At 42.4% G+C, this 26,910-nt stretch overlaps 2 protein-coding genes across 4 annotated transcripts in view; one reads left to right on the forward strand and one right to left on the reverse strand.

The window, feature by feature from the left end:
- Positions 1-2,384, reverse strand: part of ORC6 (origin recognition complex subunit 6) — a 6,317-nt gene extending 3,933 nt beyond the window's left edge. For both annotated transcript variants that reach the window (XM_017837123.1, XM_017837122.1), the window contains exons 1-3: positions 2,294-2,384; positions 1,580-1,709; positions 672-835 (exon numbers count right to left, since the gene is read on the reverse strand). In XM_017837123.1, the coding sequence (XP_017692612.1) occupies positions 672-835; positions 1,580-1,709; positions 2,294-2,358 (359 nt within the window). In that variant the 5' untranslated portion in view covers positions 2,359-2,384. The remainder of the gene's footprint in view (positions 1-671; positions 836-1,579; positions 1,710-2,293) is intronic.
- A 127-nt stretch (positions 2,385-2,511) lies between these two features.
- On the forward strand, positions 2,512-26,804 carry VPS35 (VPS35, retromer complex component). Of its 2 annotated transcripts, none has more exons than XM_017837127.1 (17): positions 2,512-2,568; positions 9,463-9,561; positions 11,014-11,110; positions 11,682-11,805; positions 13,276-13,458; positions 13,758-13,971; positions 14,738-14,821; positions 15,244-15,353; positions 17,499-17,595; positions 17,685-17,833; positions 18,344-18,551; positions 19,090-19,245; positions 21,715-21,837; positions 22,770-22,949; positions 24,129-24,368; positions 25,063-25,206; positions 25,901-26,804. In XM_017837127.1, exons 1-17 carry the CDS (start codon positions 2,566-2,568, stop codon positions 26,078-26,080), a joined length of 2,391 nt encoding a protein of 796 aa, XP_017692616.1. In that variant the 5' UTR covers positions 2,512-2,565; the 3' UTR covers positions 26,081-26,804. The 2 variants fall into 2 exon arrangements, with proteins under 2 accessions (XP_017692616.1, XP_017692615.1); XM_017837126.1 differs by having other exon boundaries at positions 2,533-2,574.
- The last annotated feature ends 106 nt before the right edge of the window (positions 26,805-26,910 follow it).

Raw genomic sequence — 26,910 nt, forward strand, 5'->3', positions numbered from 1 at the left:
AGATGGAGGCTTAAATATGGAAAACAACATAGTGAATGTGCAGCACTGAAGAATTTAACTTTTTATTGTTCCACCTGTCCCCAGGCTATTTTTTTCCAGTTTGTAAGAAGCATCAACAAGCATGCCCAGCCTTTATTCATTGACCTAGCAGCATTTAAACATGCTATAAGGGTGACAGCACAGCAGAACAGAGCCCTTCAGGGACTGCTCTGGTTAAAGTAGGTATTATGGAATAGAAAATTTTAGTTAACTCTCTTGAATCCACTGAAGTGTTCTACCTATTTGTTTTGCAGGTAATGTGCATTTTAAGAGATCTGTGTCTCCAGAAGGGAGGATTTCTCTCTACTGAGCATTACTTCTGAACTGTGCTGTGATCAGCAGTTAAATGGATGACACTCTGATGCTAAGGACAATTATGGGGACTAAGAGTGCTGTATTTTTTACACTATTCCCAGCTGAACAGTCAGACAATGACTTACTGAGATTCACAGACTAAGTCTTTCTTCCATGTATTCTAAAAAGTGGCCTGGATCATGGCTGAATTGGCAGTGCTAAGAACTCACCTCACTGCTCCAGTCAGTGAGGAATATCTGCCCCTTCCAAACATCAAGCTCTTTACACATTTAATGAACAAAGAATCTTACTAGAGTTTACCACGAGAGCTTCCTCACCTCTGAAGTATTTCTGCAGCCATGTTCACTGCCTCTGTGCAGCAAAATTGCACAGCCAAGTCTCGCATTCCCAGCCTGGGGTTCACCTCCAGCAAACACTCCAAGGACTTCATAGAGTTCTGGTAGGTGTTCTTGTTCAACCCGGAGAGTTTAACACAGTAGCTCTTTCAAGAAGACAAACCCCAAGAATTAGCAAGATTCCTTCCTGACATCTTAATCAGGCAATCAACACAACACCATAAAGTTCAATTGCTACATTAAACAAATTTGTGCAATGAATAATGCACAGAGAAAGATTAACCACCTAGGAATGCCACAGCTTTTAACACAGTGATATTTTTAGACCATTTCACTGGAAACAAGGTTGGATATTTCCATATAATGTGATGTGTCCCTTTTATCACAACATGGTTAAAAACAAGGATTAGCAAAATCTGGGCAACTTGAAGACATGAGCATCACCTTCCTGCTACTCCTCATGGGGTCAGGTCCAATTAAATTCTCCTCTGTCTGTAAACAGACAACGATGAACATCTTGTGCCAGGCATTATTTTGGCAGCTGTGCAGGTGGAGGTTTATGGTACCTCTACAGACAGGGATTCCTTGGAGCCCCTGCTTCCCCCCCACAGTAAAAGGGATAGATCTTAAATTTAACATCCCTGCTAGTAATGTATTTGTTACTGAAAGAGCTGAAATTATACCAAAGCAAACTCAACTTGAGAAGTGACTATGACACTGATCTCAATTTGCCCTGTTTCAAATTCTGAACAGTGAAAACTCTAACGCTGTGTCTAGCAGCACACTAGTAAGTCAATTATTATTTCCCTTTCCTGCTCCCAGCATACGCTTCACAGAACAATGATTTCAGTGGACTAACACAGAATGCACTGACAGCCACCACATCTTACTCTGTCAATCGGTTGTTTCATGAAACTCGCCGCCAGGTCCAGGCACATCACAGCGCTGCTCGTCGCCGTCATTTGAGCCATTAACCCCGTGCACTTCACCTGGGACAGCCGCAGATACTCCTCGGCTTTCCTGCAAAACACAAAGCCCTCGTTAACAGGTACGAGACAGTAAGAATGTGCGGACGGGACCCGCTCCCAGGTTTCTCAGCCCAGCTCCCCGGCTGCAGCACACGCTCGGGGACCAGGTGGTGTGTTCTCTGGTGATGTGCAGCCGGACTGCACTGCAGGGTCAGCCACCTTTCACCGACCCCGCCTGCCTTGGGGTGCGCGGCTCCACCACACCCACAACCGGACAGCGCTGTGCGGGGGTGCGGAGCCGGGGGTAGACGGCGCAGAGCGTGTCCCTGGTCCCCGCGGTGTGTGTCCCGGTGTCCCTGATCCCCGCGGTGTGTGTCCCGGTGTCCCTGATCCCCGCGGTGTGTGTCCCGGTGTCCCTGGTCCCCGCGGTGTGTGTCCCGGTGTCCCGGTCCCCGCGGTGTGTGTCCCGGTGTCCCGATCCCCGCGGTGTGTGTCCCGGTGTCCCGATCCCCGCGGTGTGTGTCCCGGTGTCCCGCATCCCCGCGGTGTGTGTCCCGGTGTCCCGATCCCCGCGGTGTGTGTCCCGGTGTCCCGCACCCCGCGGTGTGTGTCCCGGTGTCCCGCACCCCGCGGTACCCGAGCAGGGCGGTGCCGCGCAGCCCCAGCCTGGCCGCCATGTCCCTCACGGCCCCGCGCTCCATGGCCCGCCGCGCGCTGCCCCGCGCGCGCCGCCCCGCGACTGGCCGGCCGGGCCGTCAATCACCGGCCCCTCCGGCCAATCGGAGCGTTGCGCGGCGCTCGCGGACGGCGGGCCAATGGGGAGGGCGCGGCGCGACGGCGGGGGCGGGGCGGCGCGCGGCGCAGTCACATGACCGGGCGTCGCTGGCGGGGGCGGCGGCGGCGCGACCATGGTGAGGGTGAGGGGGCACCGCGCGCGGGGAGCGGCCCGCGGGGTCGGCCCGGGGCACGGCCAGCCTGGGGCACCGCCTGGGCCCCGCGCACCGCCGTGAGCCTCCCTGCTGGGCCGGCGGCGGGGCGGGCCCGGCGGTGCGGGGCTGCGGAGGCCGCACGGTCCGGCCCGGGCGGGGCGGAGGTGCGGGCTGGGCACTGGGCCTGGGGCCGGGGCCCGCCCCGCCGCGTTCGGCTCGTGGGGGCGCAGGGGAAGTGGGTGTTTTCATCGGGGTGTTTTTGTTGCTACACCGGCGGGCAGAGTTTCGGGCTGTTTTATCGCGCTGCCCCTGCGATGCACCCGGCGTTGTGTCTTTGCCGGTGCTGGGCACGTGTGCCCGGGCTGTCCGCCCTCCAGCCCGCTCTCCTGGCCCCCCATACCTTTCAAAACTGCTGTCGTAGGCTCCCCTAGTGAGCTTCTTTTCTTTTCCAGCAGGAAGAGTGGTTTTGCCTTGGTGGGCCCAGCTCATTAGTGCTGTTTGGCGCAAATGTTGGTGTTTATTTATTAGGGGGGGTGTAGCCAGGTGGGGGTCGGGCTCTTCTCCCAGGCAACCAGTGACAGGACGAGAGGACACAGCCTTAAGACGTGCCGAGGAGGTTTAGGTTGGACGTTGGGAGGAATTTCTTCACAGAAAAGATGATTAAATATTGAAAGGGGCTGCCCAGGGAGGTGGTGGAGTCGCCGTCCCTGTAGGTGTTTAAGGAAGGACTGGACGTAGCACTTGGTGCCATTGGTCTGGTTGACCAGGTGGTTATTGGTTACAGGTTGGACTCGATGATCTTGAAGTCTTTTCCAACTCAGTTGATTCTGTGAGATCTGAAATTTCCACATGGAAATAACGTTTGCTGATAAATGCTTTTCAGTCTTCAATGAGAATGAGGGAATGATCAAGTTTCCTTGTAAAACTCAAGTCTTTAGTGTGTCTTCAGTGTTATTTAATACTCAATAAAATTTTAAGCAGCACTTGCTGTAACCATCATGATGTGTTAATTAATCTAAGTGTGGAGTGTAAACAGTACTAGCAGTATAGAGATAGGCAAAAAATAACTGAATACTTTATGAAGAAGAGATTGTGCAGTTCTTAGGCTTTTGGAACAGGCTTTGTTTTTAAAGTGTTATGGGTGTTGGTATCAGTTGAATCCTGTATCCTGGGGGTGGTGGTGTGGGCAAACCCTGTAATGCTACTTGAAAGTGGAGTAGTAAATACTGAATTGGGTGATGAGAAATGCTAAATCTATGTAGACAGCAGTCTCTGTCCCCCACATGAATATTTTGTGGTAGTCATTGACTGAGGAATGACACAAGTTTTCTCTGCCTGTCATTTCCATGAGAATTGGCCTGAGGCTTGTCTGATCTCATGGCCTCTTTCTAAGAATAGCTGAGATGAGGTGGTTCAGAAAAAAATAAACTTACGGGTGTTAAACTTGGGATAATCACAGATATTAAATTTGGGATAATCCCCTCTATCAAATTAGGCTCCACTGCAATTTCCTATGGCTAAACTTGGTTTAAACCTTGAATCTGAATGCTTAAGTTCCTTTAACAAGACTCATTTTAAGAGGGCTCTGGCTGGTTTTGATCATCCCCTGAATAAAAAGTCCATCTCATTAATGTCTTGTGGCTTCCTGTGGCAGTAAGTAGCAGTTTCAACATGTGAAAAATGTTTTCATCTCTCTGGTTTGTCTTTGAGCTCCTGTACTGTGAGATATAACAGAGGGTTTGGAGCCTTTGGTGTTGCAGAGTGATGTTTTCCTGTATGGTATCAAACACTTATGCTTCTTTTTGTGTGATATTTCTCTCAGTGCCTCCCACAGCAGTGCATTGTGTGCACCCAGGCTTCATCTGCAGGCTGGCACTTGTCCCGATCCACTTCCATAGCTACCCATCTTCTCTCTTGGGCAGCATTAGTTTTAAGTGGCTCAACAGTGATTTATTCATAGGTAGTCCTAACAACATCCAGCTGGGGGGAGGAGGCAGGAAAACCTCCTTGGGTAAATCTCACTTGTTGTGGTATCAAACACAAGCATGTGAGCAAACTGAGGTGTCGTGTGGAATAGGCTGTGTAAGCACATCAGTTACCTAAAGAAAAGGACTTCTGGAGATTAGACGAAAATGCACATTAGAATGGAAGCAAAACCTTCTACTCTGTGTTTATACTCTACACCTGCTTAAGATACCTGCTGTCAGAGTATGAGCTGTTTGGTAGCTTGACAAGCTCACTCCAACTCTGCTCAATGTCAGTACTGCAAGGTACCAGATTTTTGAGTGGAATAAGTCAGCACATGGGCCCAAAATAATAACCAGCTCTAGAGTGTAGCTCATTGTCGAATATGGAACTAAATATGACTCTTATCAAGTCTTCTCATGGAACTGAGCATTAGAAAATCAGAAAGTTGTACACAATAGGTGTAATATTTGCTGTGCATGTTTCAAGAGTAGTTGCTATCATGAGGAAAGGCACAGGCCAGAATAAAGTTTGCTGCTGCCGTAATACACTTCAGCAATTGTTATCTGCAGGTTGACTTGTATTACCCACTCAGATCAGATGGTTTCAAGCTGTTTGGGTTTAAAAAAAAAAAAAATTGTTTTCCAAAGCAACTTAAGGTTCACTGGCCTTGATTAAAAAAACCCCAAAGAAACAAAACCTGAAAGAAACAACAACAAAAAAAAGCACACCAAAATCCCCCAACAAAAGCGAGCTTTCCTCACTCCCCCCCCAAAGTCATCTGCTGTGTGTTGTGACTTCCATAACTTGCCTGTGGTAACTTAAGATAGTGCTATCTTCAAAGCTAGAAAAAGGCTGTTGTCTCTTGTACAGAAACTGATGGTGCAGCTGTGGGAGGTTGTTCTTTGTCCCTTCTCCACTGCTCACTTGCTTCCTTGTTGCTTCAGAGGAGAAAAGGTTAGGGAACGAGTAAAGCAGAAAACCCTTTACATCAATTCTCCTTTTTTCTTCAACATTTGCAGTGTATCTGGTGTGGGTAAGGCTCAGGCATTTCTAAAGTCTAAATGGCTGCATAATTGCTATAAATTGCTTGTCTTGTGTTCATGCAGGAGATTATACCTTATTGTACCATGTACAAGGCAGGATATTCTGTGCCTTGATTATGGAGTACTGCTGCTTTTGTCCAGTGTCAAAGTATCTTCCACTTCAAAGGCCTCTGTTCAAGGTTGTTGCTCGTAAATGGGCACGGAACTCCACATCATAGTTGCTTTTTTGATAAAATAACATTTGAAAATACCATCTTGTGTTACTAGGTTACTAATTTAAGTGGAAGATGCAGAGCATAAACAGCTTTATTCAGCATTGAATCTGACAGAAGAACTGTGTGCTAATTCAGTGTGTGCCCTGCTGGATGTCACTGGTGGGCTTTTGCCATATGTTCTTTTCACTTCACTTGCCTTTTGCCAAGAGGTCCTCAAACTTCAAGCATGTGTATCAGGATATGTGTGTCTTAGTGTGATCTTGTGTATCACTTGATAATAACCAGGTTATGTTTCAAAATATCTACAGTTCTGAAGCTGAAAGTAGCTTGCTTTCTGAAGTCAAAAGAAAAGGGTAAGCTGATAAATATTCAGACTTTGAAAGGTAAGAAAGAGTTAGAACTTAAGTGGTGTTGCTGTTAAAATGTCTTCTATTCCTGCAGAAGTAAAGCTGCTATAAACAACACCTCAAGCAACACTACTGCTTCTGTTACATGCTTATGACAGTAGTAGTAGATTATCTCACTGTCTGTGCTGCTGTAAAATGCTCCAGTTGCCTTTTCTTTAGACATGAAGTACAGTACCCTTGTGGTAAAGACATCTTTGTTTAGACCAATCACCTTCTCAGTCTTCAAATAAGAACAAATACAAATTTAACTTTTGTCCTCTTTCTTAGTTCTCTGTATCTTCAAGAGATACAGAAGAAAAAAGTTAACTTGTTGTGGTAACACGAAAATGCTCCTGTTGATGAATTCAGTCAAGCACTGACTATGGTCCTAGTGCTGAATAGGGTGTGGGACCTGGCTGCTCCAACTGAGAGCAGAAAGGGAAGTACTGCCAGTGTCTTCTGTTAACGCAGACAGAATGTGATGTAAAGCTGACTCTGGTTCATTATAAATGGGAAGGCTCTGAAATTCCAGTTTTTCCCCAACTGCTGCTAAAAGACAATAGTTAAAGTTTTATAAGAAAATAGATACATCTGCTGAGATCATTGCTGGTATCATCTAAAGCATAGTCTCAAAGTTGTAGTAGCATTATGCTGTAACCAGCATGTTTTTCACATCAAAAGTAAGGAAACCAATGCACATGGAATCAGCCAACACAGCAGATACTGTACGTTTCAGTAAATGCTTTAACTTGGTGTTGCTGTTAAAAAGCTTTCTCTTCATGGCCCCATTTGTAGTGTTGTATGTTGCTGTGGAGCGAAGTAATAGGTGAATGGTAAACTATCCATCAACTGGGCTGGTTTTCCAGCTTATTTGATGTTTCACAGTCTAGACTGCTCTGCCAGCACTATGAACATGTCCATGAACAACTGGGGCTGGAAGAGCAGGGCTGGTAGCTCTGTAAGCTTAATGCCCATTAGGGGAAGGGGGCTTTGGAAGCTGTGGTTACTGTTGGCATTGCTGAATTGTTTCTAGCTGTGCTTTAATAGAGATGTGCAGCAGTCAGAGTGTATGGCATCACCTCAGGAGTGATTTATCTTCTCCAAAGCACTGCTGTGGGTTCAGGGGACTGCAGACTGTGACCAATGTTCTGGCACAGACATAATTTAGCAAGTCTGTTACGTGATGTTTCAATATTGATTGTTGCACACAAGTCCCAACACTGTCATTTACTGTTCCTTGAAAGTCTGATCTGTCATGGAATAATTAAAGCTTAGCAATTACAGCAAACTTCTGCTGGCAGAACATATTTGTTTCACAGTTTGAGTTTTTCTAAGGGTTTGTAGCTGTTGAATTGCCTGGGAAATAGGGTCATGTAGCCATGGCTGCTGCTTTTGCCTTATGCTTAGATCATTTTTGGAAGACCTGCACTTTGTGTGATTAATTATATATAGAAAGAGCTTTAAGAGGTGCAACCACTCTAATTAGCAGACCCGGCTTTTTCTGTTGACTAAATGGACTTCTTAATCAGTTACTGTGCATAGTTTGAATACTGCTGAGGCACATTGAGTCAGAAGTGTTGGCTGGAAGGAATCTTTATCTTGTATGACCTTCTTCAAGCAGGTATGTCGCCAGTGTTGGATCAGATCAGCCTTGGTTTTGTCCAGCTGAGTGATTGAGAAATTTTAAGAGTGGAGTTTCACTGCCTGTTAGGGAGTGATGAAGGCAAGAACAGCATTGCAGGGCACTCTGTGTGTGGAAGAGGATAGTGGGGAGATACTGTCTGTGACTCTTATTGGGGAGGTTCCAATTGCAGAACAAGAACCCAATTAAATATGGGGAATAACAGGGGTGTGGAATGCTCTATAACTATTAAACCAGTGTTAAACTAAAACTCATTTATTTTAAAGATGACCTCAATTTTCATCTCAGTCCTCAAAAGATACTTTATGGGGACTCCAAGCATGGGGTGTGTGGGAGTTGGTACTGAAGACAGAGTTTTTAAAAACATTAGGGCGATGTAATTCATGGCCTGCTAGCTTGTTTCTGAAATGCAGTTAAAAAGAGAGGACCAGGAGCCTTCTGAACACAGTGGATGGAGGAAAAAAGTATAAATAGCTGAGAATTTACTGAAGCTGAAGGCTCAGAGAACCTGCTGTGCAAATCACTGTGTACTTGGTATTTGTCAAGACTAGAGAAGATGTAGTTGAGACACATCAGTGTTTTTATCTCTGACAGTATTTCAGAGAGACCATCTTGAAAACAAGCTGCAAGACTGGGAGAGGTGGAGATGCTTTAATGAGGTGTTAGAGCCTGAACCAGAGGTGGATGGTGGTTTTTCCTTGTAAGGAGGAAGGCTGAGAGCGGGTGGGGAAAGTGTTAGGGGCTGTGATCTAAGTAAGTTTGGACGTCTTAGTGGATAACTTCAAGATGCTTTTAGAAATTAATCTCATTAACCTGGTAGAAGGAAGGGAAAAACTGCAGAAGAAGGTCTGAAGGATTGAGGGGAAATCTATGGCTGTAAGCAATGGATTTATTTAATACTATAAGAAAATGCAGTATGATCCTTGGAAAGTTGAAAGATATTGGAAGTTTCAGTTGAAGGTGTAGAATGTGGCTCTGAAGAGAGGCAAGAGAGTCACGGAGACAAGTAGGAGACATGAAGAGTTGTTGCTTCTCTTCAGTGTTCTCTTGCCTTCTGCAAGTAGCTTCTCCCTTCCGGAAAGCATTGAGTGTACTTTATCCTTTGCTCATCTGAAACTCATCCTGAACAGAATTGTGTGGCTCAGGCAACAGTTAATGGAGACCTTGTGACTTGTGAGCATAGGAGAGCATCTGTCCAGTGGCAGTGTGTGTGCTCTGGGCATTGCTTTGAAGCTGTTTGGGAAGAAGTTACAGCAGTGCTTCCTCTTGGCATAGTCATCTTTGCGTTCTACTGGAGCTTTTCCTTGCAGATACTTGCACTGGGTTCTTGACCTCTAAATGAGAAGGGACAAGTTGACCCTGCTCTGCTTCCTTGGCTTTGTACTCCAAGGAGCAGAGTGCTCACAGGCGACCTGTAACCTGCCCTCGGGTTTTTGCAGAGTACTGGAACTTTCTCCCTTTCTCCCTCAGAGCTATTTCTGACAGCTCTCAGTGGTCACACTGCACTGTCACTTGCACTGCGTTCTAAACTGAGGGAACCTCGTTTTCATCAAGTCATAAACAGCTTGATAAAAATAATTGAGTTCTGGTTTGTTTTGTTGGTGTGTTTGTTTTTTTTCCAGCCAACAACACAGCAATCTCCTCAGGATGAACAGGAAAAACTCCTGGATGAAGCCATTCAGGCTGTGAAGGTGCAGTCTTTCCAGATGAAGAGATGCTTGGTAAGAATGGGACTTTAAAATGCAATGAAGCTTCTTGTCTGCTAGTAATAAAACAGTAAATCAATACCAATCTCTAGTGCTGTGAGGAAAATTAACCCTTTGTGCACCTTTGTGGCAGAGGCTTTGCAAATAAATGAGGCAGCTGCTCATTGAGAGTGAGCCTTGAATATTCTTTGAATGTGTCTTCCTGATTTTGCTCCAGTATTTGACAAGGTAAATTAAAAGATGTACCTTTATAATTTGTGCTTGTATTTAAGTCAGCCTAAGCTGAGAATAAGCAATAACCAGAAGGTTATTGTTCAAATTCGTTTTATGTGGAACTGTATTATGAGACTATTGTGCACCATACTGTTGGTTTTTTCCACGTAGTCTTTTCTTGGTGTCAGTTACAGACTGTGAGGCTGCTAATAAATTGCCTGCTGCTTAGGATAAATTTTGCAGTCATTAACTGTAGACTGATGTGTGAATTCTTCTGTGACTGGAAAACACCATTGACTGGTGTTATGCTGAGATTTTATCTTGAAACTGTAGCCAATGCAGGCAGATAATGTCATCACACATAGCTTTCTTGGGTTTGAGAAGCCTATTTATGTTTGGAGAAACTGCTTAAAGTTGCAATGGAAACTTAACTATTCCCATATATTTTCATGTGGTTAACCAAGCTAGCTTTGTTTGCAGCCAAATGACAGTAGCAAGGGAAGTAACACCTCTTCCAGTTTTGTACTCTGTGGAATGCTTTGGAAATCTTTGAAGTAGCTGCAGCTGAGCTTTTCACTGCTATCAGTGATTGAGTGACAATATAAATATACTAAGTGGATCACACTAGCAATTCATTTTGTTCTCCCTCAAAACCTATTGCTGCTGCTTATGATGGGTTGAACAAGTATGCATAGGTGGGAGATTAGAGGTTTGTGTTCGTGTGTGTAATGCCAGCTGATTTATATGCATCAGAAGTGTAAGTTGGATGCAGCCCAATAAACAGTGGCTTTCAGTAGGGTGTTTTTCATGGCTGAGAAGTAGGGGAAGAAGATGATGGCAGTGTGCATTGCCTGTCTGCTAGAGGTTTCTTACTGAGATCTGAGCAAAGCAGCAGAACAGATTTGGAGGAGAGGAATCCGTTCTGTTTTGCTTGCTGGAGAGAACCTGAGAGGTGGGTGGGGATTGCTGCATAAGCAAAATGATTTTAGATTTTTGTACCATGAGTATTATGATTTATTACTGTAGCTCTGCCTTCACATATGTCTTATCACTTCCAGATGTAGTATTCCACTTAACTAGCATGGGCAGTGTAATACAAGCTAGATACTAATTGACTTAATTAGAATTGGTGCTTTCCTGATGTTCACCTAATCTTTGCTTGCTTTTAAAAAAAGATAAAAGTGTAGATTTATAAAATCCTGCAGTTGCCTAGTGTTATTTGTAACAGACTGTTCTCTCTTTCTTCCTCCAAAGGACAAAAACAAGCTCATGGATGCTCTGAAACATGCTTCCAACATGCTTGGGGAGCTGCGGACTTCCATGTTATCTCCAAAGAGCTATTATGAGCTCTGTATCCTTTGAAGAGGAAACTAATAGTTGAAATGTTGAATTGGGAATGAAATGTTCATCTGCTTTTGTTGACAGAATGGTATCTTGTCCATCTCAGGTATTTACTAGCACTTTTCTTTTTACCCTTCATCATTATCTTAGCTTCTAACAGAGTCAGTGCCTCGATGTATTTACTTTGCTTGCTGTGGTCTCTGAAAAAGGGGAGCCTTTTAAAGAGCCTTGGGAATAGAATGTGAATGCATTCAAATACTTTCTCCATGTGGGGATGACAATCTTTTGTAATGCATAGTATGCCATCACTTCAATACTTTGTTTAATCACATTCATTTGCTCAGTTTTGATTTAGTAGCTTGGGGTTTTATTCCCTTTTCTAATATGCTAGGAATTATGATTGAAGGTTTGGGGTTAATTTTGCACAATTATCCCAGTAGCAATTACTAGTTCAGAAGTACTGCCTGCTTGGGCATGGTTGTATTTGGTACAACATCTTTCTTCCGTGGTGTGAATGAGCAAATTAGTATGAAAATCTTTTCAAGACATTCTAACTTAAAATCCTTAACTATGAGAAAAAGACATGGCAATTTCTGATGAGCTCCACTACTTGGAAGTCTACCTGACAGATGAATTTGCCAAAGGAAGGAAGGTGGCAGACCTTTATGAGCTAGTACAGTATGCAGGAAATATCATTCCAAGACTGTAAGTGTGTGTATGTTACTGTCTGGTTTTGTTTGCTTTGTCTGTTTTACACTGTTGGATAGTGGTCAGGCTCTGGGTTCAGTGACTGACTCTGCCTTGCTTGACAGCAGGAATTCGGTTTGCAATGGCAAATAGTATTTCTGCTATCTTGAGTGGATTACTGTGGGACTTCTGAGATTAGGCTGAGAATGCAGCTGCAGAAGGTCATTTCTTCCTGCCAATGTGTTAATTTTGCACATGACCAAGATGGAAGCACTTTAATCTTGGAATAAAGTTGGCTTGTGGGTAAAGAGCTGGTCAGTGAAGGTTAACCAAGTACCACACTCTGATCAATGAGGTTGACTATGTATTTATTAACTGCTTCTATTACCTGTTAATGAACTTGTACCTGGGGGTCTAGATCTTAGATTCTCACACACAGTAGATGCCTCATAGCCATCTGCCTCTTACGAGAATAAGAAGTGTGAGAAGGAAGCTGAAGATTTCTGTAACTTTACCCGAATCCGTGTTTCTGAATATATTTTGTTTAATGCCAGAAATTATACTGAAAGCGCCTGGAAGGCTTATCTTTATATATGTGACCATTGGGCTGCAGAACATGTTCAAGACAGTCTGTCTTGGGACTTGGATTTTGATTGGTACTGAAGTTTTTCATTCCTGACCTTATGTTCATGCCAGGAAGAAGCTTAGGACACACCAGGCTGCATCTTCATGCAGTTTCTGGAGCTTGGCTAATGCCTCCCACAATGTCTTTACCCCTGTGTGTCATGATTAGAGTTGTCTTCCTGCCTGCTTGATGCAGGCTCTAGTTCTCCCTGGAGAACACTTCTGGTACTTTCCTGGAGGTTCTCTGCACATCCATGGTGAGGCAGAGGAGCATGCAGGGAGAGCTGAGGGCTCTAAACCAAATATGTGAAGGTTCTGAGCACTGTATGCTTTTGCACTGAAGGGATGTCCAAATATACTGGAGCACTAGTTCTTTGTTTCTCCCATATTCCTTCTGCTTCTTGCCTAAAACAGAGGTGCTGAAGGAATGAATGCAGGCCTGGGGGGTTCTGAAGGGCTTAATTCCTGTCCTGCTGGACTACAGCGTGAAAGAGGCTTAGCTGCTTCCCCATCATAGATTACTTACCTGTATGTGCCAGAGCTGTTTTCCAGCTTGGTGGGATGCTGGAAGTATAGACAAGCTGGTCTGGGAGCATTCAGAACTTTGTGCATGCTGAGCATTTACACATTCAAGGTATCAAGCACTGTAATGAGGTCAAGTGGCTGTTCTGACTTGCTGTGCTCTGTAGCAAAAGAGAGCAGAGTTGAAAGCTGACTAAAGATCCAAAACCTTGGGACCTAGATGATATTTTATTGCTTTTTCTGTGGTTTGGTAATCCTGCCAGGATGGAAGAAAGGAATTGTCACCTTTAAGTGTGATGTTGTTACTTTATGATTTATTGTTTGACTCTGTGCTTCTTGCAGGTATCTCCTGATAACAGTAGGTGTTGTCTATGTCAAGTCATTTCCACAGTCCAGGAAAGATATTTTGAAAGACCTGGTGGAGATGTGCCGTGGAGTACAGCATCCTCTTAGAGGCCTCTTCCTTAGGAACTATCTCCTGCAGTGTACCAGGAATATCTTACCAGATGAAGGCGAGCAAGCAGAGTAAGAAGGATGAGCTATAACTCGGTAGAATTATTGTTGTTGACAGAATATTTAAATTTTCTGTATGACTTTCTTCAGATTTGAGAGAAGTAGAAACTTGACAGGTGTTTTGTCCATTAAGAATTCCCTAGCAGAGCTAAAGGTTTCATACAAGTGAGGGTATGAACCTTTCTTATGAACCCAGATATCCCACCACACACTTCCCCACCCTCCAGCCTTAAAAGCTCTGTTCACCAGTGGGTGGAAGGATGAATACCTCTGACCAACTTTTCCTGTTCTTAACCTGTTATCAATTGCAGTGAAGAAACCACTGGAGACATCAGTGATTCGATGGATTTTGTGCTGCTGAACTTTGCAGAGATGAACAAACTTTGGGTGCGGATGCAGCACCAGGGCCACAGTCGGGACAGGGAGAAGAGGGAGCGTGAAAGGCAGGAACTGAGAATCCTGGTGGGAACAAACCTGGTTCGCCTCAGCCAGCTGGAAGGTGTCAATGTGGAGCGATATAAGCAGGTGGGATGTCTGTCCATCCTTTCTGACTAACTTTTTCCAAATGAAGCTAGTTTGTACTCTCAGATGAGCAGCTGCAAGTGTTATAACTATGCTAAAAGTTCAGTAATCCTGGTACTTCTCAAACTCTTCACCTGAGGCACAGTTCTGAGTACTAATGAAGGTATACAATGTGTTGTGAGGCTAAGGACATGATTCATGCATTTTTCCTGTAAGATTGTGTGTAACATTGACAATTAGTTTTTAAAACTTTACTTCTTGACTCCCACTTTATTTGAAGAATAGGGAGTCAGTTTAAGGGTAGTGTACATATACAGCATTCTGTGGTAGACTTTACAAGTTATGAGGCTATGCTTCCCAAAGCATTAAAGAGAACTGTTATTGCAGGAAATGACAGTGAAGCAAATATATTATTTAAAAGTCTGTCCCATGTAAGTTTTACCATATAGCTGTTGAAAAGGAATTTGAGTGGTGCTGCTGAGACCCTGAGCAGTGGTAGGTGCCAGCAAAGTTAGTAACTCTGACTTACTAAATCAAAGCTTGCATAGTGTATGAAAGGGACAGATGTCTGAGACCAGTAGATTTTTTTTTTTTTTTATCTGAAGGATGGAACTTCAGAAAAGTGAGACTTTTTGTCAGAAAACCTTTATGTACAGAATAAGCTGAGAACTGTTAGAAATGCTACTTTGCTTGGATTAAATGCATATGTAAATATAAACTTGGAAAGTAATTGTAAAATCACTGCAACACTTTTTTTTCCCTATTCCAGATTGTTCTGCCAGGAATACTGGAGCAGGTTGTGAACTGTAGAGATGCTTTAGCTCAGGAGTACCTCATGGAGTGCATCATACAGGTGAGCTGCTTAAATTCAGCTGCAGTGATGGGACACAGGGACACCTCTGTACTTAGTCAGATTCAGGCAGCTTCCTCATGCACTGGAAAACTTCATCACTGGGACTTTTACGCAGTGGCTTGTCCTGTATTTTTTTACCAGATGGGCAGAGTGGACATGAATCCATTTTGTGCTCCTGTTGCAGAAGCTTGTAAGCATCTGAGTAGCAGTGCCTGAGTTGTAATAGATAGCTGAGCCCTCAAGTTACCCACTTGTCTTACATCTCTTGCTTCATGCATTTACCCAGTCAAGGTCAGCTTCATAGGCCAGACTGTATTTACTGTGTGGCTATCTACTTTACAGTTATTCTGTTGCATTTTACTGCTGTGTGACAATGGGCAAATTCAGTTTATAACTTGATGACTATTGATCTAAAACTTCAGGTTTTCCCAGATGAATTTCACCTCCAAACCCTGAACCCATTTCTCAGAGCCTGTGCTGAGCTGCACCAAAATGTGAATGTGAAAAATATAATTATTGCTTTAATTGACAGGTGAGTGACCGAGGGGGTGGAAGTTGGCTCAAAATTAAGTTTGTGTTGTGCACAAGGAGATGATAATTCTTTTATTATCTGAATGTGTTTTAACTTGTGATATCACTTAACTCCACTGTTTCCGTGTCTTTCTATCAGCTGTAATTCAAGCTGCGAAGAATATTATTTCTGTAGCTTCTGCTTTCTGGACTCTGTTTTTACAGCTTCCAATGAAACCGGCTTTATGGACTGATTAAAACTTGTAAACAGATTTAGCCAGGAAATAGGCCATTTATTATTGACCAGTTTTGTTTCTGAAGTGGCAGCAGTGTTCTGCTTTGACAGCTATATTGGTCAGAGGTACCTCTTGAAAACTTGAAGATCCCAATGGCTAAATTGTGTATCAAGGGTACTTTACTTCGCAGTTTTAATTAGAGAACATAATGCTTCTTAGAAAGGAGCTAGTAAGAAATGGAACTACCTTCTTAATTCTTAATTCTTGCAACTAGCATCCTGCCTGTTCTCCCAGAAATGTGTTTCTTCCTGTGGAGGTACTGCTACTGCTTGCAGTGAATTCAAATATAGGGGAGAAATCCTAGAATCATTGGGGTTGGAAAAGACCTTTAAGATCAAACTGAAGTTTTGATTTATATCTTGAAAGGAAGCAACACAGACTATCAGTGACTACCTGCACTTTTGGTTTTGACTGTAATGTTACTGCAAGTGTTGGAGGAAACGAGTGGATCTGTCCTTGGAATCCATGCATGTAGGGAGGATGTTGCTCTTGTGTTTGGATTGGAGCTGTTAGGAGCAATTGCTCAGTGTTTCAGTGTTAAGATGGGAAGCTGCCCCATGTAGGTAGTACCTGCTGGCATTTCTCATCTTTGTTTCAGCTGGTGTGGGATAATTGAATCTGAACATCAGTGACTGCTGAAGAAACTTGTGACAATTTTGTTCTTATTCCTATGGGGCTTTCCTGCTAAAGGAATCTTTCTGCAAATAGTCTTGCTGCTTTGAGATCTTTCTTGCCTTACTAAACCATTCATGGCTTTTAATTATGCTGCCATCTGCCTGCAACTTGTTCTTACTCTGTAGCATGCTGGCCTTACACTTGGAGCTGTTGCCAAGATAAGCTGCCTTGTCCCTTTGAGAAAAGGCAGTGTTTGCTTCTGATGTTAGGAAGTCTGCTTCTTACCACCCTATGAAATATAAGATAAATTCAATGTCTGTGTTTCCTGGCAGTGAAGTTTTTTGGCACCTCAACCTTTTCTTACCTGTTTCTGTTTCAGACCCAAAGTTCATTCAGAATCAAAGTTTAGAAACGCTGTAAGAAATAACTTAAAAATTTTAATTTGCTGCCTTTTCCTAAATATTTTTATAGTTCTTTCTCTAATTCAGAGTAGAATAATCTCATCAATTAGAAAGTCAAGGCATGAATGCTGAGCTCCTTAAGCAGCAGCTTTGGTAAGGTGCTAGCCTTCTTGTAGTGATTCTTCTTACCTTGTATCTCATTTCTGCAGCAGTGGTGGTTGGCATGACTTTGTTCCCTTACAGATAGAGATACCTCTCATCATCTCTTGAATGCTTGCTGGACAGAAATTGCTTGCCTTTTTCCCTTCCCCCACTCCCCCAAAAAAGGTGTTCTTCTCCACTTCAAGTTTACTTTGTATTTTGTTCTTTGACAACAATAGAAGTCCCAAACATGTCAGTCTGTGTTTAGAGACAAAGCATAGTTAAATCAGTGCATTTCTTCTGTGGCTTTTTTTCCCTCTGGAGGCTGTTTTGTGGTGAATGCTATTGGGTATCTAATTTCAGTAATATCACTGAATGAGTGCAGGATATTTGCTCTTCCATCAACCTGCTCTATACCTCTTTCTCTGCTGGAAAGAACAGAACATTTGCTTCTAGCTGAAGAACATCGATTATGAAATGTCCTTATTGCTCCTTCTTCACCTTGCCTTTTCTGTCAGACTTTTCCAGGGCTGATAAACACCAGGCTCAGTTGCTCGTAAGGCTTCTGACTTCCATTAATTTCCTTTTTGCTTGTAATAGAGCTTCCAAAAATACCTAAAGGAATTGCTTTCTCTGCCAGTACCTCTTTCTGGTCTGTGTCTGAGGAGTGGAAAAACTGTGCTGACCAAGCTGCTTTCCTTGCTGTGTCACCAGGTTAGCTTTATTTGCACATCGTGAAGATGGACCTGGTATCCCAGCAGATATCAAACTCTTTGACATCTTTTCACAGCAGGTTGCTACTGTTATACAGGTATGCTGGGTATTCTTGCATGCAGTTTGGGGTGGTTTTTTGCCAAGTTACGTGCTTTTGTATCAGCTCAGCACTGTCTTAAATTTCAGTCTCGGCAGGACATGCCCTCAGAGGATGTGGTGTCTTTGCAAGTTTCTCTCATTAATTTGGCTATGAAATGCTACCCAGACCGTGTTGACTATGTTGACAAGGTGTTGGAGACAACTGTGGAAATATTCAATAAACTTAATCTGGAACAGTAAGTAAATGTCTCTTTGAGTTCTCTTTGGCATGGCAGTTAATAACCTAAAATCTGGACTTGTGCATTGCACCACCTTTGGTGAGATAGCAGAGACATGCTTTGGATGTGTGAGATGACTGTCTACAGCTTGGCCCAAAAGCAGTAATGATAAACTGCTGACTAACTGCTCACCTGTGCATAAATCCCACTGTGCAGCTGTACAGCTACACAATGTGCATGCTAAGCTGTGTGTAGTCATTATCCAGGCATCCCTTACAGCAGTCTACAGGTAGATTTGCAGCCACGGTCTGTTTCTGCTGTCAGCAACTTAAAACATGTATTTTTCCACTGTATGTCCCAAAGAACAAGATATGACTTGTTTTGATACTTTTGTTTCCTTTCTCCCTAGCAACAAGTTGCTTAGTTGTTGTGGGATGCCTCAGAATTGGTATTCTGAGGCAGGCTTTAAATCTGTCTACATATGTGAACTATGGATTAATTGTGTTTTTTGCATATATTTTCTTTTAGTATTGCAACAAGCAGTGCTGTTTCAAAGGAGCTGACTAGACTTTTGAAAATTCCTGTTGATACTTACAACAATATCCTGACAGTTCTGAAGCTAAAACATTTTCACCCACTCTTTGAATACTTTGATTATGAGTCCAGGAAGAGCATGAGTTGTTACGTGCTTAGCAATGTATTGGATTATAACACAGAAATTGTGTCCCAAGAACAGGTATGACATAAGTTTACTTGAAATTCTAGGTATTTAAACTAGCATTTGAACACCTGAAAACACATACTAAGTGACTTCATGCAGGGCATGCTTTGTTTCCCAGCCTTTGTGCCTGTGTGCTCCTGTCTCCCCATCTGGGCACAGACTTTATCCCTCTTGATAGTTCCTCCTCATGTTCTTAAATGTCTTTACACATCTTACCTAACCTCACCCTGGAGACTGTTTCTGGTCTTACCCAACCTCAGCCTAGACACTACTGCTGTTAGGTTTGAACAGAGACCGTGAATCCCTTTAAAACTAGGCCTACTACCTCAAGAGGGTTGGATAGTACTTTTGGAATCTGAATTTCCTCCGCACTGCTGTGCTGTCCCATCCCACTTGTGCCAAGAGGGACCCTTCTTCAGGGACTAAGGCACCTATGTCTAAAGCATCAGCACTATGAATGGCTGTAAACATGTTCCCAGTTGCTGGGAACTTGTTTACAACTTATGCTTGTAGACTACTCTGCTTTAAACAGAGCTTCTCTTGCCTTTAACAGGTTGATGCTATCATGAATTTGGTATCCACACTGATCCAGGACCAACCAGATCAGCCTGCTGAAGATCCTGACCCTGAGGACTTTGCTGATGAGCAGAGCCTTGTGGGAAGATTTATTCACCTCCTGCGCTCCGATGACCCTGACCAGCAGTACCTGGTATGGCACTGGGGGTGCTGAGTGTCTGTGCTCTGACTGTCACTTCTTGCATTGACTGTCCAAGGCTCAGGGGAAGCTGGGAGCTGGGGCATCACTGCTCTGGCACTACAAACTCAGTAACTAACAAGTATGTATGACACCTTCGATGGTAGCATGATATGTTTATTTGAAAAAAGCAGGTGAGGACTTAAGCATTTGCTGATTTAAAGTTTTCATCCCATGACTGGGCAACCATCTCTATTAGTCTGTGGAACTCTTGATGTTCTGACAACTCCATATGACCATTTATCTGAAAGTCAGCAAGTGGAATTTGGAGTATTGTGCCATTTGCATTCTTTTGGTATCAAAATACACAAAAAAATCCTCAGAAAATACACCTTAATATGTTTGGCCTCAGGAATTTTAATTTCTGTAAGTACATGGTCTTCACGCAGCATGTAGTGTACAGGTGTGCTGAAGTTGAACTCTGCTACAGATGGCAGCAGTTAGTTGGCTCTAGTCAAGTCAGGTCTGAGTAGGGACTACAGTGAAGTTACAGTTTGTTTGCCTGAAATACAATTGGCTGATTCTCATCTGAAGTTGCAGCAACATCACGCTGTATAAACACTGAGAATAGAAAAACAGAATAAAGTAGGAGCTATGTATAACACTACTGGCATTCATTTAACTTGGCTTTAAAATCTGGTATAAAAAATTTGTACTCGAAATGTTGAGATTTGCTGAAACTTGTGTAATGGGGAGAAGCATGGCTTTAAGGTACATGTAAGAATTGGAGACAGTTGTTTCAGGACCTGCTGGTCATTGGCTGCATTATTTCTCTATATTGCTGGAGTAAGGCAGGAAGGTCAGCCAGGTCCTCTTTAGTTTCAAGAGCTATATGGGTTGATTACAGCTGGCAAACACCATATTCATGTAGGAAGGGCCAGGATACCTCTGTGGTTTTTTTTTTTGTTTGTTTGTTTTGAGGAGTTGGGTTGGGTTTGTGTGGTTTTTTTCTTTTTGTTTTTTTTTTTTTGCTAATAGAGAGCTAAGCTTCCCTCAAAGGAATGGTGGCACTATGGGAGTTGATGTATTTTAAATGCCATCAGAGGACTTGTCAGATTATCTTTTGGGCAGAATTCTATAAGATACTTAACACCTTGTGGTAAAAATGCTGAATAGCTCCTTGATGAGCATCACAGGTGCTTGTATCAAATTCTTCTATGGTACTGGAGCAGCTGGAAAAAGTCCAAGCCTATGGACTTTTCACAGCTCTTTCACAGTATCTCACATTAAACTATAGAAGAGCTAAGAAATGAAACTTCAAACACCTTAGTCAAAGTGTATTAGCCAAAGTGGCTAATACAGTGTATAATGGGTGATTACAGATTCTTCTCTCTTCATGTTATTTACATGAATTCTGTATCTAGTCTAAAAATATACGGGGGTTGGACACTGAACTTCACTTGCAGTGCTTGTTTCAAGGTGGTAATGGGACTGCTGTGACCAGAAAGCAAGGTCATACCTGGCTGTAGTGTCTTTGTTCTGACACTTAAGCAACAACAAAAAAAAAACCCCTGCCCTGTAACTGATCTCCAGTAGAAATTTTCTTTAGTTTGGTTTTAGAACTTCTAGTGTAAAATACAGCATGTCTGAATTTTGTCCCCTTTGAAAAGCAGTCAGGTTATTAGAAATTACTACTGTGATGTTTACCTTGTGTGGAACAGATTGATTGATTTCTGATACTTGGAGTTCTTGCTGTTCTGGAGAATTCTGGTTATGAGACTATGTGACTAATTACATCAATAGATGGAAATATTCCCAAAATAAAGGGAAGGGGAGAAGCTAACAGTACAAACAGGTAGAGTTCCTTGGCCTGTCTCCAAAGGCTTGGCACACAGGCAGTAAGGCAGAAAAGCATCACATTCATGAAGTCTGTGCAGCTTGTGCCCAAAACTAAGAATGGCAGTGAAAGGAGCTGTCATTAATGAGCACAATGAAAAACTAAACAAGGGGGAAAATGGCAAAAGTTGCATGTGTGTCGACCAGAATGTGGCACTATAGTTTTAGTTTAATGAAATTTGTTTTCTTTTACTTTTCTCACAGGTGCTGTAAGAAGGAATGGTCCTTTTTGCAGCTTCCATTGAGTTGAGGACAGAATGTATTGATGTCATTATTAAATGCAAGCTCAGGCAACTTCCACCTGGCTGCACAATCCAAAACGGATCTGCAATTAATACAGTGCAGCAAGTGTTGCCTAACACTTATTGAGCAGCTCTAGGGAAAGTTCAGGCTGATACCACATAAAAAGCTACAGAGACAGCACAAATTTAATTCCAGTAAAGCAACTTTTAACTTAAATTCAAGTCCGCCCAAAATACTGTAATTTATCTGCTGATAACACCATGTCTTTCCATAGAGATTAAGTTACAGATGCAAATAACACACCTCTCTTAGGAATTCTCTAAGCTTACAGTGCTTTTGCTTTAGATCCTAAACACTGCCCGGAAGCACTTTGGTGCAGGTGGGAACCAGCGGATTCGTTTTACACTGCCCCCCTTGGTTTTTGCTGCATACCAGCTTGCTTTTCGCTACAAAGAGAACTCCAAAGTGGTAAGTTGACCTCTTGGCTTCTCTGGTATGCTTGCTTTTTCTGGACTTTGTTAAAAAAGTGCATTTTGTCTGGTTTCAGTATGCTAACACTTGATGCAGAATGCTAGTTGGTTGTTTGGGGTTTTTTTGCTCAAGGCAGATTTTTGCTTGAGGTTTGAATGCTTTCTAATCTAGTGATTTTTGTCAATTCAAATTACTTCGGCACTTGAGAAATGGTGAAGCAGAAATGGGCTAGTTTCATTTGTTCATGAGGGTGACTGATTATGTGCTTTTGCTGGAGACCAGACAAGTGTTGGCATGAAACTGATTTCAGTGTGGATATTGAAATTCATCAAGTTCTAAATTGTAGCTACACTATTTTAATGTTTCTAAAAACAAGTGCTTTTTTACAGGTTAACTTACACAGTAGTTGCAAAACTGCACACTAAAACAATGACTGATTCATTTGGCCCTTTAATGCTTTCTGACGGAGATAGTTAACTTATATATGTATTTCCCTTATTGTGGGGAAATAAGTTTAATTGCTGTTTGTTAAAGGGCTCTTCAAAATGAAGGTTTTAATATTCTCTCCCACTTCTGATTGCTCCAGACTGAACAGAATTTTTCTGTTAGCACTAATTAGGCTTTTGCTCAATTATGTTCTAAGCATAGCTGTTGTAGCTGCAATTCAGTGTAGGCTTCTGAAGAAGGTTTCTATGATCTGGTAGGAAAAATGGGTGTGAAATTTTTGTATATTAAAGAAATACCATGTGAAGACCCACTGAGGTCAACCCAGTACTGCTGGGGCGCTCATTACTGCTTCAGTAAATAAGTGATTGGAGTGGCATCAGAGGGCAGCAGGCTGGAGCACTTAACAGGTCTTAGTACAATTCAGGTTCTCTTTTCCTATAGCAATACTCTTGTTCAAGCTTTTACTTGTTTTTCTTCTCTAGGATGACAAATGGGAAAAGAAGTGCCAGAAGATCTTCTCGTTTGCTCATCAGACCATCAGTGCTCTGATCAAAGCAGAGCTGGCAGAGCTGCCCCTCCGTCTCTTCCTGCAGGGAGCACTGGCTGCAGGAGAGATTGGCTTTGAGAATCACGAAACTGTGGCCTATGAATTCATGTCCCAGGTGAGTGTCCAACTACTGCAGTTGGTCTCATGTACTACCTTTAATTTGACTGGGATAGGTTTCCTGAACACTGAACCATCCAGTGTGATTAAAACACTTGAAATGACGGAAGATTAATGCTACTGGGTAGAAAATCCTCATCTTCCTTCTTGCTTCCCAGGCTGCTGTGGGATTAAGCTCCATTGCTACTGGTTTGAGTACTCAGTCTGACAACATGTGGTATGTTGCAATGCTGCCTCCTACTCGAGTAGTTGGTTCACTGGAGGAGTGTAGCTTTCTCAACATAAAACGCTCCTTCACTGCTTCTGCCTCCCAGCTCCTGTTGTCCAGCTGGTTTTGCCCTGACCACGCTCTTAGGAAGTTCTCTAAAATTTGCAGTGTTCACAACTGCTATGCTGGGCTTTGCTAATTAAAATCCTTGTATTGAAACCTATTATAAACTACTCTGAAAATCCATGTGAACTTGTTCCTTGGTCTTAAGCCTTACTTGTTGCAAAAACCTTCCCCTTCTCTCCATCAGATAAAGAACCAATGTATTTCATGTTATCCACGTTGTAAGCTTTGTCCTTATCTTTCCTCTAATACTGCTACTAATGCATGTTTTTAAATGGAATTGCTGATAAACTCGGCCTTTGCTCACTGCCTTGGATCAGTTGCCATTGTAGCTCCATTCTGAAGATGAGAGCAGCATGACAAAAGTGTACTTTGTATTAGAGATACGGTTCAAGGTTTTAGTCTTGTCTATTCTCTAAAGATTCTTCATCCATGTGGCAGCAGTGCAAGTGCTTTTCTTGCCTACTCTGTCATCACTGACCTACCACTCAACCTCTGCTCTGCTGTTTGTGTGTTTCAAAGAACCAAATACTCTTCAAGAATTATTTCTGCTGCTGAAGTTCTGTATCTGAACAGGTGCTTGAAATGCGGAAAACCCCATTTTTAGAATATATGTGGGATCTCATTTTTTTTCCTGTGACTACTTGAATAGTATTTCTTGCAAGACTGATTTCTGGTCTGCGGATTTAACTTGATTTTAACATTCTAAATGAAAGATCTTTTTTCCTGCCTGAAGCTTTGAACAAATGTAAACCTGGACAGTTTCCTGCTGTGCCACTAGCAGGTGTGATTTTTTTTTTTTTTCCTGATGTGTTCTGATTGATTCTTACTTTCTCCCTTGACTAGGCCTTCTCTCTCTATGAAGATGAAATCAGTGACTCAAAAGCACAGCTGGCTGCAATCACCTTGATAATTGGGACATTTGAGAGGATGAAGTGCTTCAGTGAGGAGAACCACGAGCCTTTGAGGACTCAGTGTGCACTGGCAGCCTCTAAACTCCTGAAAAAGCCAGACCAGTGCAGGGCTGTGAGCACTTGTGCCCATCTGTTTTGGTCTGGCCGAAATACTGACAAGAATGGAGAGGAGGTAAGAACAAAGTGACAACAGTGTAGCACATCCTACCTCGGTAACAGCTCTGCCTTTCTTCTGAAGACACTTCTAAAGTAGTTATATCAGTGATATAGATTTGGTTGGAATATATGCTCATATATGAAGTTTTTAAATCTCAGTGCAGTGTGAACTGTGTAAATACCAAAAGGGAGAAAATTCTAATTTAAGGGTGGAAGTACCAGGCAAGCTTTTGAGTGTCAGCTGTTTTAAGACAGGCTCCATTCTGCGTGTGTGTATTACAGTAGCTGTGCTTGCATGTGAACTACTAAACTTCCAAATTAAGGATACAAATTGTTGAAGGTAAAGGTAAAAAAAAAAAGGGCTGTTGTTCTTCAGGGCTTGTCACATAAGCTGTTGTCATTATAAAGAGCAGTGTTTGAAACATGTTTCTCAAAGTATGCCTTATGGTACATGTTACAAAATTGAGTTAATTGATCTCATAATTGAAGGCTCTCAACAACTGTTCATGTTACTGTCTGATTTTAAAAAATGTCTAATACTGGTGGCAGTCAGGGAAGGAAAGCTTTCAATGACAGCTTGCTCTGCACAGTTTGTGTAGTTTTGTGTTTCTGTGGCAGACCCCTAGGAGATGCCATATGTTGCCAAGGGAAGAGATACTGGAGCTTCTTAAAGTTCTTTTATTTCTCCTAACTTGGATTCTTCCTTCTAGCTTCACGGAGGAAAAAGAGTGATGGAATGCCTAAAGAAGGCTCTGAAGATAGCAAATCAGTGCATGGACCCTTCTCTCCAAGTCCAGCTCTTCATAGAAATTCTGAATAGATATATCTATTTTTATGAAAAGGAAAATGAGGCGGTGAGTAGACATCCGTTCTCTGTTGCCTCTTTTAAACAACATTTCTTTAAGCTCTTTATTCACACTTATGCCCCAAATTATGTCTCTTCAGCTTGCCCTGTAATCTCTCACAAGAGGCACAAGTTCTGGTGATTAAAAAACAGAGTAGTCAATTCTTGATATGCAAGTAAAACTGTGGATTAAACTTCATTCTTCTTACATGGGGGGAACGTGCCAAATGTTTGGAATTTAGTTATGAACTTAAATATTGAGAGACTTGGATACCTGAAATGTTTTATTATATCAAAACTTGCTGGGACTTAGATGAGATGCTTAGATGACATTACCATATTGACTGTACAAAAACAATTAAGAGTGCATAGACAGTCGGATTATGTGCATCATTTGTTTACAGCTTTTTAAATTTGCATTGAATGCATTGGAAAGAAATGCTGTGGTAGCAGTTACAAAGCTCTCGGGATAAATATTTAAGTTCTTTACATTTGCTTGGATGGGAGAACTTCCACAAAACTGAAATTGGAAGGGTTCTGTGAGGAGCAAGAGAAGGCAGCCCCCAAGAGTTTGTCTGCATACAGTCTTACCAATATTTTGAAGAACTGTCCCATACAAATAGTTCAGAGACAAGTCTCTTAAAACTACTGTCTATGCACTTGTACACAGGTGATGTTGATGACTCCTGTTCTGTGTTCTGTAGGTGACAATTCAGGTTTTGAATCAGCTTATACAGAAGATCAGAGAAGATCTCCCAAACCTTGAGTCTACTGAAGAAACAGAACAAATTAACAAACACTTTCACAACACACTGGAGCACTTGCGTCTGAGGAGGGAATCACCAGAATCTGAGGGGCCAATTTATGAAGGTCTTGTTCTTTAGGTAGACACTCACTGTACCTGTTTTCATTTACATACTGTATGTTTGTTTTTTTTAAGATAGATTCCTAGGTTGTGCCTTTCAGAAATGTCAAGTTAAGTTAACATTCATGTGTTCAGTCTGGCACTTCAAACACTCGTGTTGAGTACTCTAACAAATTTGAAAGGTTGGACCAGCAACTACAGGTTTCATCAGTTAGCATGGCTGAAACTTCCTTTGAAATCCATGTGACATGGTAGGGCTCTTTGGTTCTGATTTCTCTTCTGTCTGTTCACTGTTGCTTCTGTAGCACTAGAGCTCTAAACTGGCAGTGACTGTCATCTGAAACTGTGTCCGATCCTTACAGAGCATCAGATTTTTGGGATTATTGTATGTCAAATTCTGCTTGTGCTTTCCTTTTAATGCAAGTTAAGACTAAGTGTAATATTTTTCCCTAAAAACTAGAATATATTAATGCATGTTTGGAGAGTTTTAAAGTACCATGTTCAAAAACAGAAGTTATATTTTGCATATTAAGGCTCTGTGACATTCAGCAAGGGCCAGTACTGTGCACAGGGCATATTTATCAAGATAATTTTGTTCCAAATAGTATAAAAAATAGAGAAATTGCAATCTATATAGATATGTATAACCTTCATTACTGTAAATTTAGGGGAAAATGCATTACACAAGTTTATTCAGTATCATGATTTTGCACCAGTGGAACAATAAAGTTGCTATTAACACCTGTTGTTTCATGTCTCTTCGGAGCCCACTGTTGAACCCAAAGCTAATGTTGAACCTTTTGATAAGAGTGAAAGAACTTCTGCTTTGTAGGGACAGAAGAATCAAGG

Source organism: Lepidothrix coronata, unplaced genomic scaffold, assembly GCF_001604755.1.
Source record: "Lepidothrix coronata isolate B3197 unplaced genomic scaffold, Lepidothrix_coronata-1.0 Scaffold292, whole genome shotgun sequence".
Lineage (NCBI taxonomy): Eukaryota > Metazoa > Chordata > Aves > Passeriformes > Pipridae > Lepidothrix > Lepidothrix coronata.